At 39.5% G+C, this 13705-nt stretch overlaps 1 protein-coding gene across 6 annotated transcripts in view; it reads left to right on the top strand.

Annotated features, from left to right (window-relative positions):
- ort (glycine receptor ora transientless) overlaps positions 1-13705 on the top strand; it is a 212674-nt gene that overhangs the window by 188174 nt on the left and 10795 nt on the right. For 4 of the 6 annotated variants that reach the window (XM_072301954.1, XM_019054117.2, XM_019054116.2 and 1 more), the window contains exons 9-11: positions 4019-4119; positions 6219-6379; positions 13370-13493. In XM_072301954.1, the coding sequence (XP_072158055.1) occupies positions 4019-4119; positions 6219-6379; positions 13370-13493 (386 nt within the window). Of the gene's footprint in view, positions 1-4018; positions 4120-5187; positions 5349-6218; positions 6380-13369; positions 13494-13705 lie in introns of all 6 variants that reach the window. The other 2 variants (XM_019054118.2, XM_072301959.1) reach the window with 2 other exon arrangements.

Below are 13705 nucleotides of genomic sequence, written 5' to 3'. Positions count from 1 at the left end.
CCGCCCAGAATCGATTATTTAGCATAGTTTAAATGGAGGAAATCAGGTATTGTCAAATTGCTGGATCCGCCTCTGTATGACAGGAATCCTGCAACGATGCAAACGGAGATACGTGGTTTCGCACTCCGGCCTTCGATATTTGTTCATTCCGCAGTTTCCTTCAAAATTATCTGGTTGGTTGCTTCCGTTAAAAACACGGGAACGATTTTAACTCAGCAAGCTCATTCGCACAATTCCCATCCACCACTACGAGAGCGACTGAGATTAATCACGCCATCAAATATCAAGGACCGAGCAAAACGAAACAAAATGAAACCTAGCTAATTTTCGCGTGATTGTACGTGTACCCCGCGAGCCCCGACGTGAAAACTCCGCCCCCGAAATCAACGTTGCCAGATTGTGTGATAGGATTTGCATATATTTTATACGTTGCTACATGGTGAAAATCCTCGATTTTCAGGACAACCTTGCAACCACAACCGAAATTCATTTACGGGCCATCCGTGGGAGAATATAGCGGTACTAATAGCGTTTAATCCCGGTGTAATTAATTTAATTAAACGTCAACAGTTGTTCTTTCCGCTTACTCGCGATCTCCATCATAGTGTTAGCATTATTATTACGGCAATACTTCACCGCGGCATTTGTTCGAGCCCAAACATTTATCAGGTTGTGAATCGTGCCCTTTCTCTGCGGCTCCCAGCAGACGACTTACTTCCCAGGCGAGCTCATCGTCTCTCCGGACACACAGCACAAACCCCTGTGCGAAAGGAAAGCGCTGTAGAAACATTCGCTTGTTGTCAAATTTCTTCCAGGAAAATCTTTTATTCTCAGAAAATCTTTTTCAAATACTTTCAGGGTGTCTACAAGTCCGGAATTTCCGGAAATAGTACCGATTTTTAAGGGGGTCCGAAAGTACTGAAAAAGTGCGGAAATTCTGCAAAAGTTTCGAATTTTTTTTTTTTTTTCATTTTTTGGTCACTTTTGTCTCAATTTGAGCGAGAAATTTAAATTTTTGAAATTTTTCGAATTTTGTCAAATGGAGGTACTGAAAAATTACTGAATTTTTCTATTGAGGAGGTACTGAATTTTTGTGGAATGTACAGAAAAAGTACTGTAAAAGTACTGATTTTTGGCCCGCCTGCTTTAGTAGACACCCTGGACTTTACATCAAATTGCGAATCAAATTCTCTGCAAAATTGAAAGACGAATATTTAAAAGTTCCCCTGAGAATTTTTAATTTATCATAGAAAATTTGGCAACGTGTGAATGCTAATACGACGCCCTTCCTTAGCACGGCAGAAATCGTCCGTGCTAAGGAAAGCACTGTTGAAACCCTCAGATATTGTCAAATTTCATCTGATGAAATATTTATTTTTAAAAATTATTAGGAATATTTACCATCGTAATATGTACGCTAGATGAAATTGCGAATAAATTTCTCCGCAAAATTGACAGGTTTTCATTAAGATTGTATTTTATCAGGGATATTAGTAACACCAGAATGTTTTCGCGTTATTTTTTTCATGCATGGTGGGATAAAATGTTCGAAGTTCGCTGTTCAGTTTTACTGGTTCAGCGAATTTACACTGGAAGTTCTGAGACCGTGCAGAATTCCACCTCGTTCTTTGTCTTGTTGTGTAGGTCCATTGAAACTTTTTGGGACACATTTATTCACAGGTTTTTGACATATTTTCATGCGAGAGACGTAAACTGTCAAGAACTTTAAATTGATGTGGTCATCAATGAGTTAAAATCTCATTCCGGTTTGTGTGCCAATCGGCTCATATGTATGTTGCACTTTTCTCGTAGTTCATTATCACGAAAATGGATTCAAAACTTTTTAAGAACTTACACAAAAACTGTTTTGATCGGTCAAGTGGAGACGAATCTTTCATTGATAATCCGAGAGCGAGAGCAGCAATTACATGAACTCTGCTGAAGTTATGTTGCCTATACGGTTGGGTGAAGGCGAAATTGCATTTCAGTCAATGAATGGAGGGACGGAAAGGTTGCGTTTTAATACATGAGATGCGATGGAAGTGTCCATATTACTTCCTTCAGCTTGCACGGCAGCTTTTACAAATCTTATGTACTTCAAAAACTCACGATGCGTAAACAGAGGTACAGTCAAAGATACGATCATCCTTTAACATTCATTTACTCATTTAATCTATCATACCTCGTTGATTTCACGTTTAGAACGTTACTCACTTGTTAATGTTTTCTAACCCTTACTTTTTTATTAAAATCTCTGGTATGCCAGTATCCCAGTGTCAGAGACAGGGCCGGATTAAGGGGGTGGCCACATGGGCCGCGGCCCATGGCGGCAAATCTAGGGGGCGGCAAATTTTGCAACTTTTTTAAATGTAGGTAATAAAAAAAATTGGATGTAGAAAAAAAATATTACAAACGAGAAAAGACTACAAAATCTCTCATTTCCTGAGAGTATGGTAATTTCTAATTTTGTCGTCTTTCAGTGATACAAGAGACAGCACCTTTAATTAGTCGAGTTAAAAGAAAAACCAAACACACAATTTGGCCTGGAACGACGCGACTTAGGGAGAAATGATGACGAGGACTGGAGATGAAAAGGAGAAGCCCTCGGCGCGGCAATCGGCATGTAACACATATTAGCGCCTACAATACTGCACGAATACTTCACGCATTGCATCAAACACAGTGCGGTTATTATGGTCTCAGCGTGAAACGGATAGCGCCTACAAGAATGCATGAATACTTCACGCATTGCGCCAAACAGTGCGGTCAGCGTGAAACGCATAGCGTCTACAAGACTGCGTGAATACTTCACGCATTGCGCCAAACAAGGTGCGGTCGGCGCGGCGGCGGAAGTTAAAATCATTGAATCGAATTTTGTGTTTGTTCTTTCATAATTTTTTCGTGTATTTCTTATGAATGGAAGGCCTTGTCCACTAGAGATAGGTTTACGAAACTTGACTTTCGCGCCAAGTTCCGTGACCTTTTGCTTGTAGTGTTGACAGGGCTTTCCCAAAAAATGTGTTCAACACGAGTAAACGCGTCTTATGCACCCCTCCCCCGCTGGCACGTTCACTTGATGGTTTTTATTGATGTATCAAAACGAATGAGAAGGGGGCGGCAAAATACAGGCGGCCCATGGGCGGCAAGTAGGAAAATCCGGCCCTGGTCAGAGATTCGTAGCTCTATCTACAATTCCGCAGCATCATGGACTAACAATGCTCGACATTAATCATATAACTCATGCCGATGGTGAACCTCAAACGTAACAGTAATTGACCCGTGGAATTTCAAAATTTCCGCATATTCCAATCTTTTAGGGGATTTTTACCTGTTATCCTTGCGTGAAATATACTTAAACATAATTTTCGAAAGGATAATTAGAACTCGTGCTAAATTAATAATTATCGTTCGTCGTCGTCCCTCTTAAAATTAAAATACTGATGAAGATCCGTGACTCCACGAACAAAGACGGGTGCTTTTGTAGTTCTATCGTCGAAATGAAAGTATTGGGGAGGAGGAAAGCTTCTCGTTCCCCAACATGACGCCCTCTGTCACTTTGATTTTGTAAATATCAAAGTCTAAAAGCTATGTTCCTTTTTGATGGTTAAGTCAAATTCGCATAGTCTTGAAAAATTGTGTTAATGATACTGATGATGATATTCTACCAGAACGGGGATATGCCCATCTTTGTTTCTTATTGAAGAAAAATTAAAGATATATTCATACCACCACAAAATAACTGGTTTATAGTTATGATCATTTATAGGCTCTGAGAAGCTAACTTAACATTGAAGTTAAATTTTCAATCACGCACGTCAAGTCAAAAACCTGCAAAAAAGTTGAATTTTGTCTCGGTTGAGACGCGCATTATTTTCGTATAAATGCCGTAATTTCTCATAACACGGAGATAAAAATCCATCAGTTTGTCCAGAATTGTGAATTTCCACGTCTCAACCAATTTTCTCGGTGCTCGTCTATTCATTAATCTTAATCTGATTTTTATTTGGTTTGTTCGCAGGAAATTTTACATGTTTAGAAGTTGTATTTGAATTAAAAAGACGTCTAGGATATTATTTGTTCCATACGTACATTCCAACGTGTCTCATCGTAATCATGTCGGTAAGCAAATCTCCTCGAAACTTTGACCTTTTTAAAATTAAAAATCATGTGTCTTTCAATCATATCACTTCACTTGCAGCATATCTTCGTTCCTTTCCTTTTTTCCATTGAATTTGAACAAATAGAAATATAGTATGCAGCATCAAGAACTTTTAATCAAATTCAAGGGCTGAGGTATATTTAATTTCATTTAAATTTGACCTGTGTCGGCTAAGTCATGCTGATAATCGCAATCTCCAAGATGGTGTATAAATGCTTATTTTCATAATGCTATCTAGTTCTTTAAAGCGTCAAAAATGTGATTCCTTTTCCATTCACTTTCGGCTGAACTGATTTTTCACCGCTAAAAGCGCGAAAAATATCAAACCCAATACAGAGATTTAAGAATTGACATTGCATTTCCAATCATAATATCAGAGACAAAGAGAGACCCTCCGTTTCTTTCTTGGCAACGGTGGAAGCTAGCTTTTACTTTCGGCGCTCCAATACTCAACTGTTGACTTACCTACCAGGTGGATGCTAGACAACATGTTGAGTATTTTGTTTTGCAAACAAACGGAAGTTTACAAATTTGTCTGGTTCATAACGTCATCCGAAGCTCATCATCCACCTAGTAGCTAGGTCAACAGCCGAGGAAGGGTGCTGACTGGTGCTCCTTTACTGTCCACAAGGAAGGTTTGAATCAGAGGCGGATCCAGCAATTTGGCAACACCGGATTTCCTCCATTTAAATCTATGTTAAATAATCGATTCCCGTCGGAGCACTCGGCCCCTTTAAGAATCGATACATTTCCATAGGTTTAAATGGAGAAAAACAATGTTGCCAATTTGCTGGATCCGCCAATGGTTTGAATCCCCGAAAGTATAAAAGTTTCCACCTGTCGCCAAGAGGCCAGTGGAGGGTATTTGTCTCTGCACAATACGCAAAAAACTGTCTTGCACCATGAATGCGGCCCCTAAAGAAAGTAATGACTTCCGCGTCGAAAGATGAGGACGTTTAAAAGGAGAAGAGCCCTCACCATTTGAATGATTCGAGAATTCTCTGTAAAATGAATTGACGCTTGCGCAGTGGATTTCCTTTTGGATCAAGCCTGAGGCAGCTCCGGCCAGGGTGACCCTCGGAGTGACTTCTTTGCTGACCCTCTCGACGCAACATGCCAAGTCGCAGGCGTCACTGCCACCTGTGTCATACCTTAAGGCAGTCGATGCCTTCATGTCAACCTGCACCGTGTAAGGCCAAAGCAGAGTTCTCAACTAGGAAACCACAGCGTAACCCCTGTATAGAGGCTTTCTTTCTTATTCTTGTAGACGCTTCTTGCTTTCCTGAAAACCTAACCCACGTCCAGTAACTTCGCCGCGAAATGACCGATTTTTTGGAACTCGTCTGTCGTAGCATGAGATTGTTCCATTGACTTAAAACACAATCTAGACCGCGCACTAGGCCCGACTTTAGGCGGGGGAGGTAAGACAGCTATGAGGGTAAATCAGGGTAAAGACGCGCCTTCAGCTTAGCTGATACATCCGGATATATGAACTAAGTGCACTTTTATCAGGCAACGGCACTGGCAAGACTGGCATTTCCATTGTCTCGGTACATATCGCCGATACACTTGCTGGGTGTTGCTGGGTTGCCTATCGTCTCGCCTGAAGGGACTCTAGTCTCGTCGAAATTTCCTAATGCGCGGTCTAGATTGTATTATACGTCAATGGACTGTTCGGTCAAAATTACAGGGGAAGGGAGGTAATTGTAATGAGTCTGATGCAAATTTTATATAGAGCATGGTGTCCATGACCAGGAATAACCGGGAAAAATTGGAGTTTATCAGGGAATGAAATATGTTTTGGGAAAAATCGAGGAATTTGTTCCAGAAACCGGGAATCTCTTCTTTCACCGCTGAAGACTATTCTGTCTTTAAATTTTGCGGAAATTTTAAGGACCTATTTTTATTCGGGTTCATGAACGTACACCTGAGTCGCCATTGCTGAGATCGTGGAGGTGATGATGGAAGGTTTTCAGAAAAGCACCTTTGTGAGTTGCAATGTAGCCACGTTGTTTAGTGTAGATGTCACTAATGCTTGTGATAATTGCGTATTGCGTAGTGGGTATCGTTCTGGATCAAACCAGAGGCGGCTCCGGCCCGCGTCACCTTAGGTGTCACATCTCTGCTCACTCTATCCACTCAGCATGCCAAATCGCAGGCCTCGCTGCCTCCTGTCTCCTACCTAAAAGCTGTGGACGCCTTTATGTCGACCTGCACAGTGTAAGATATCACTCCTCTGCTTTTTCTTCTACCACCGTCTTTCCACAAAACCACTCGTCTGCAAACTGAACTATCTGAACCTTTATCCACTATTTGGTGTCTGAGATCGGGAAAAACTAGGAAAATACGGAATTCACCAGGAAATGATGGGGAAAAATTTCAGGAAAAATCAGGGAATCTGTTTTAAATGTTGAGAATCTCTTCTTCTACTGCTTAGAAATCATTCGGATGTTAAATTTTGTGGAAATTTGAAGTATCCATTGTTATTAAGGTTTATGCTATTGCACCTGAGCTGCCATTATTCACATTTCGAAAGACACATCAGAAACTGTAAATCAACCTTATAATATAGAGGCTCTCATCAATCAAATAATATAACACCAAGAACGCTTTTTGAATTAAACTTTGAATTTGCGTCTAAAAATTTGATAAAAAGTATGAAAAATACATTCATATCCGGAACTCCGGGGAATCGTACAGTTTTCCCCAAGAAAATCCCAGGGAAGTGGAAGAAAACTTTGGTTTCTTAATATCTACTTTACGGCAAGCAATATCACATAGATCTAACGATAAGTCGAAGTTCTTGTTGGATTAGGTCAATTTTAGTGAATTAATGGAAAATTTACGTATTGGAAGACTCGAAGTGCGTCCAAGTAGACTTAAAGTTTCAAAAATTGTAACCGAGCTCTGGTCTTAGGGGGACCATACCTTCCCCCGGAAAATAACCTAGCTCCATCTATGGATCTGCCATGTCGCTAACTGAGGTACGAGTTCCAACAGTTTCGACGACGATATTAATGGAAAAATTGAATTGAATGCTTTAAGAAAAATGATTTCGTATCTGCATCTTGCTGTAGGTTTATTATCATTGCTGGTGTGCAAACGTACATATCTACATCACGAAAAAATCCCGGGATAACAGCTGCTCCACTAATCATAGTAATTTCCCTATGGTACCAGGCCATCAAAGCGTAAAATAAAAGTAGCACCTTGAATGGGAAATCCCCAGCCTTAAAAGGCTCTCCACCCGACTTCGCACCAGGATGGACCACTTCAAAGTAGATTCGCGAGTCGCAATGAAAGTTTTAATGGGGCAACTTAAAATGTGCGATGCTCCATTACCCGACCAGGGTCACCCTTTTTTCAGGGCGAGTGCTCCCGGAAAAAATCCTTAACAAAGTGCAACAAAGTTTTCAGAACTCGAGTCGGTTAATTTAAATAAATACTCGGAGCTGTATATTCGGTCGCGGTAGCTCATTGTACAGCCAACTGCTCTTCGGTTTTACATTAATTTTTTTTTTTTTTTTTTTTTTTTCACAACTATGTGACCTTCACGAGAGAGGAGACCCAAACTCAACATTCAGATATTAGTATTTTTGCACAGAGGAATATTTCTGAATATCCAGACACATGAAACTCCTAAAAATGTTTGAAAGTCGAAGCTATAGCAGTTGATCTTTGCAGTTAATAAAATACGGGGAGTAAAAGAACCTTTCTGAAGTTTTGATTTACCAAATTCGGGTCTTAGAACCATCGATCGAGTTAAAAATGCTATTCGACATCCTTCATTGGCATAACAATGGAATTAAATTATTTGAGTACTCATATTTTTTTGGGATCAATAACCGAGGAACTAAATTTTTGACACATCTTACAAAAATAATTCCCCTGATGAATATTCCACCGTGGACCTCAAAGCTTTCTCCCGCTCACAATCATTTGTTGCTACGTAGTGTTCCAAACAGTGGCACAAGTTAGGTAATTTTTCTAATTAATATTGCTGCTGTTCCTTAATAGTCGAGGAAACTGGCTCAATAGAAATGCAGTTTGAAAATGTTTCGCATTCTTTAGAGCCATTCATTTGATTGCCAATTTTTACAGTATTTCGTAAAAAGTTGACCTTTGTAGGTTTACGTGAAGTTCATTGGACAAACGTGAGGAAATATCACGCGTGGTATTTTTTCCACCAACAGGTTTATGGATGCACTGCTCAATCAGATTGGACCGTGGATTCGACTCATGTAGAAATAAAGGGTATCAATTAATCAAAACCAGTCCGACAAAGGCCCTTCAAAATATACAGCGAATTTTTTTCTTTCTTATATTTCTTTCGCGTCCACGCGCGGTAATGGAGCCCACGTCCCACTTAATTATCTACATCATTATGCATGTAATCCCTGTTGCCACATCAGGCTATCAAATGACCCAATGAGTAGATCCAATCATTTCCCTTGATTTTAAGAGAACGTAGAGACAAATTTGGCAACATGCCGCCAGCCTCGTTTCTCTTTTTGCAACGTCAAGCCAACTTTTTAAACTTTTTTCTGCTAAACGGATCAGGTTGCGCAAACTTTTTCTTCTTTTTTCGACTGACAAATATTACCATCATTGAGAGTAAGGGAGATAGGAGGCCTTTAACGTCATGTGAGATAAAAGGGAAAAGGATATATTTTACAAATGAGGGAAAAATTTTCCGGATGAGAAATTAATGCCGTATTAATTCACAGCTCTCTGAAAAGCTATGGGTGTCAGAGTATGAGATGAAAGGCCTCTGTAAACAGCATGTATTTCACCGGTTTTTGGCTCTCTCCCTCTCCCTTCCTTCTTCCCCTTCTCCCTCATCTCACTTGCACGCGTTTTCCTCATTAACCAGACCCAAATGTTGATACTGAATTTTACGGAACCCTCATAAAATTCTGTGAAAATAGTTTGGCATAGCTACAAATGTTTCTTTTTTTGTATAAAATGGTTGGGAAATTTCTTTCATCTACATTCGAAACTACAAAATTAACTATTTTTTTACTAAATCTCCCAAAAAAGACATGTAGGTCAGAATAAAAGAGAGCGCATTTTACTTTTAGAAAATATTTGGATTAGAGCAGAATTTTGGCTCTAATTTTTGTATTTTCCTCCCTTCTGAAAGATACATTGCTTCAGTTTTCCACGAGGAATGACTATTTTCAGCTAAAGTCGAGAACAACATGTTTGCTTTTCGTTTCCTTCAGCAGATTTGTGCTTTTATGAAGGAGCTAGAAATAGTTGCTCTCTATTTGAAAATGCAATTGATGTTTATAATGACCTCAAGCTGTGGGAAAGCGGCGCACACTGGACCGAATCCATAGGAGGAGTCGGACAAAATCTAGAAATTTTGAAAGCTTATATTTTCGAAAATATGAGACAGAAAATTTTAAGAGTGGTTCCATTGGTTTTTACGTGAAATTTCCTTTCTGGAACATTCCATGAAATTGAATTTGTGACGAGATAAACAACAAAATTTGAAATTTTAGCCAAACAATTTTTGTCCGGCGCCTTCTATGAGCTTGTTCCACTGTGCGGCGTTGGGAACTTTGTAGGAGCCTCACCGGTTCGGAGTATCGATGAGCCGCTTTAGAGGGCGAGGTCGATCATTTTTGAGAATTTAGACACAATCCAACTCAACGAATCACGCCTTGTTGTTAATATCCGGTGAATAGGGATCCGCAGAGGGGGATCATCTGAGCAAACAGCGTGGCTGCCCCCGGAGCTCAGCGATTCCGCAAACTGCTACAATTGATTACGTGCACGGCTAGATACTCGTGTTTACGACGAATCGTACGGCTGTGTTTGCGGAACGAGCAACTACACCGGATGCTAAGTCAGCTGCTATTTGCAAACCCCTTCCCCGTCATCCCTCCCCGAGCACCAAGTTGTTGCGGACGATGTGTCTAAGATACATGCGAACATCACTCGTGATAAATCGTGCCGCTCGAAAGTCCGTAGCGAATCCGACATTAATTTCGACTATTTCCAAGTCACTTATCGCTCGTTCCCTCGGAGTGAGACGTAGTTCCGGACGGGAATCATTACTCGTGGCAATGCTCTTGGGAAGTAATAAAGATACAAATGCATGGATGTAATCACACACCCTCACAATCCTGTTAATAACACTCCAGCACTTCCGATGATGGCAGTAATGTAGATCAAAAGGTTCTCATTTTTCGACGGAAAGAACCGACGTCTAGTGCCTAGTCTTAGTTGGATTACGTTTTGCAATAAGGAACCACTATCTCTGGCTCTTCTGTAAAAGCGACTATCTGCGTAGGGAAACTAATAGCATATGTTGTTTTTAAAATGAGCCAGAAGTAGTGGTTCCTAATTGCAAAATGATGTCCAGTTAGTACCGCACACAGTTCTACATGTGTCACGAGACGTAATTAAAAACCCAATATAACGTGTCTATTGGTCGTTGCGTCTGTTCATTGTAGCATAACGTATCTAAATGCATTGAGGTGTTTCAAAATGGACTAAGCTACTTTACCTTTTCGAATGAAAACAAATCAATGTTATTTTGTGAAAGGTTTATCGAGCAATTTTCGTCAGACCGAAAAAAAATTGGAGGAAATTTAAAACAAAAATGTATTCGTTTTTCTTTGAAAGAGGAAGAAACTGCGTGTCTTTGAAATGTCTTAGCGAAAATTGGGGGTAAAAAAATATTGAAACACTGAAATGTATGGTTTAATTCATAATTGGATTACATTTTGCAATAAGGAACCACTATCTCCAGCTAATCCACAAAAGCACCTTCCTGCATAGGGAAACCAATGGTTCATATGCTCTTTCTAACATGAGCTAGAAATAGTGGTTCTTATTGCAAAATGTGGTCCAATTGTAGTGTGCCATACCATACATGAAGGCCTCCCGACGTTAAAGCAACATGCCCATCAATGCAGTCCTTCGAGGCAAATTTAAGCTAATAAACAACTTGACAGCCTTATGGTTTGATCTAAAGTTTTGTAAGTAAGCTCAACAAGAAACCAAAACAAAAGCCTAGCAATTAAGTAATTTCTTGCATCACGCAGACCGCACCTAAGATTGATTCGAAGACTTACGGACAGTCAGAATCCTTTCTTAGAGATGTGTAGCTCTCAGATTTAGACCATTGGTGATTCTCAAAAGTTGACAACATTATTTCTCCTCAAATTAAATTTATTATAAATAATCAATTTCAATAAGGTATAGCCTGCCGCCAAATGTCATGTAATGTACATGTGGTGTACATGTGGTGTGGACTACATTTTTCTATAAGGTACTACTATTTCTAACTCATTTTCGAAACAACGTATAAATACGCATTTTCCCTACGGTGATAGGTATTTCTATGCATGAGTTAGAAATAGTAGTTATTGCTAAACCCAATGTTGCCGACTGGCGAGAATCGCTACTGATATACATAGACATACTTTCTCACATATTTTCAGTATTTATTGCACAACCTATTTCCTCACTTATGATAGATGTTAGACTTTTCACACAACATTAGTGCATAGTCAGAGACTTCATTAGTTTGCTCCTTATGCACCACTTTCTTCTTTCTTGTTTTCCAGGTAGAAAAGCATTCTATTTTCTTTGACGTTTACAATGCCAACTGATTTACGTATCTCGAATTTATCCCGCATATTTTACACGGTTTCCTCTTCAAAATTTCACGTACACATCGATGCTTCCACCGTGAAGTTTCAGAATAATCGCCATTAATGAGTCCCTACCTAAAGTTGATGTGCAAAAAGTTCCGACGTGAAATGTGTTACGTGGAACACTTGTGAAAAAAAAAAAAAAAAAAAAAAAAAAAAAAAAAAAGCGTTAATTCAAAATTGTGTCTTCTGACCGACGATGGTCAAACGCACCAGTTTATGAGCGTCCTCAGAAAGTTGGTAAAAATTAATTTGAGGCATAAGAAATTTCATTCTCGGGGTATAGAAGATGTTGTTTTCCACAATTTGAGAGCAATAGTCGGGCATATTATGCGTAAATTAAAATTTAAAAAAAAACTCAGGCATAATACAAGTATCAAACTGATTATGCTATTGGGCTAATATGCCGTGCTAAGGAAAAACGCCGTATGGACATTCGAGAGTTGCCAATTTTTTTTCGATATAATGTGTATTTTCAAGGAAAAATATCCATAATTTTCCCTGAAATTTTCAGGGATTTTGGGTGAGATTGCAAACAAAATTATCTGAAAAATTGGAAGGAAAATATTCCTGAGTTTACCTGGAAATTCGTGTTTTTTCAAAGGAAATTTGCCAACGCCTGAAGGTTCATACGGGGTTTTCCTTAGCGCGGCAGTAATGCCAGTCTGGCATCTAGTTTCTCAAATTCCGTTAGTATGACTTACGTGCACTCACGGACAAAAATTCATTTGTAAAAGAGGTCATTGAACTTAAAGTCTTTATTATCGTCGCTCCTCTGACAAAAGAGCGAATCTCGATTCCCACTTAAACCCTGTGCTCCGTTAAACCCTATGCTTTTCGCAGTTCATGTAAAAATATACATTTCGACTATGTAAGTGCGCAAGCACGTATCTCGTTTGCGGTGTTTGAAAATCTCCGTTCTTTTTTTATTTCTTAGAGGAGAACAAAGCGACATCATTCCTTGAAGTTTCCGCAGAATTTTCTTTGTTCAGGGAAGAAAAATCACGGCAGTTTTTAGGAATCGCCGTTGAGTAGGTAGTTTTCAATTTAAAAATGAAGTATGGCAGGAAGTCTACCGCGTCGCAAACCGAGATGCGTGTTTTCGGACTTACAACGTCGATATGCCAGAGGGACGCCACGTTTTGTGTCGCCTCTTCGTGAATGTTCTGATTCGTAGGGTTTACTCATATTTTTCATTTTCTTTGCGTAGTTTTATTGAAAGACTGTTTTTTGAAGGCATAAGGAAAAAAAGATCGCGTTATTAACTTACAGGAAAAACAGTGATTTCCAATGAACATTCCTATTGCGATTCCTCAAAGATTCATCTAAGAACATACATTGTATCGGAATGACTGTATCGAAGTGAATCTTACCCTGAGTCACGATGTCTTCAATATTGAGGTAATAAACTTCCTCATAGCTAAGTTACTCTGACAAGTTTTCCAGAGGAAAATCAACTTTGACCCAGAAACACCCTCGACCTGCCAGTTTTTCCTTATTTCCATCTTATTCATAATTGATCGTATTCCTCTTTCTCCAGGTTTGTGTTCATGGCTCTCATGGAATATTGTCTGGTGAATATCGTTCTTGGGGATTCAGATTTACCCCCAAAACCTCAGCCAGAGCCAGCAAAGCCGGACAAACTTTTCGAATTAGCGGCAAAGGTATGTATAAAGTCTCGGTATGAACGGTTCCCAATTACATTGTGATCCCCGAAAACAAATGTAGATTTTAAAAGAAATACAGTTGCATTCAAACATCCATGCGCTCCCTGGCGCTCTGCGACTAAAACAGCCAAAACTTCTCAGGCTGATTTTGGGTATGATAGAAATTTTTGTATATCCAACTTTTCAATTGAGTTCGGATCGAACTTTGA

The sequence above is a fragment of the Bemisia tabaci genome, chromosome 1 (genome assembly GCF_918797505.1).
Source record: "Bemisia tabaci chromosome 1, PGI_BMITA_v3".
NCBI classification, from domain to species: domain Eukaryota; kingdom Metazoa; phylum Arthropoda; class Insecta; order Hemiptera; family Aleyrodidae; genus Bemisia; species Bemisia tabaci.
Note: the sequence above shows the minus strand (reverse complement) of the source record. Positions and strands in the feature narration are given on the sequence as shown.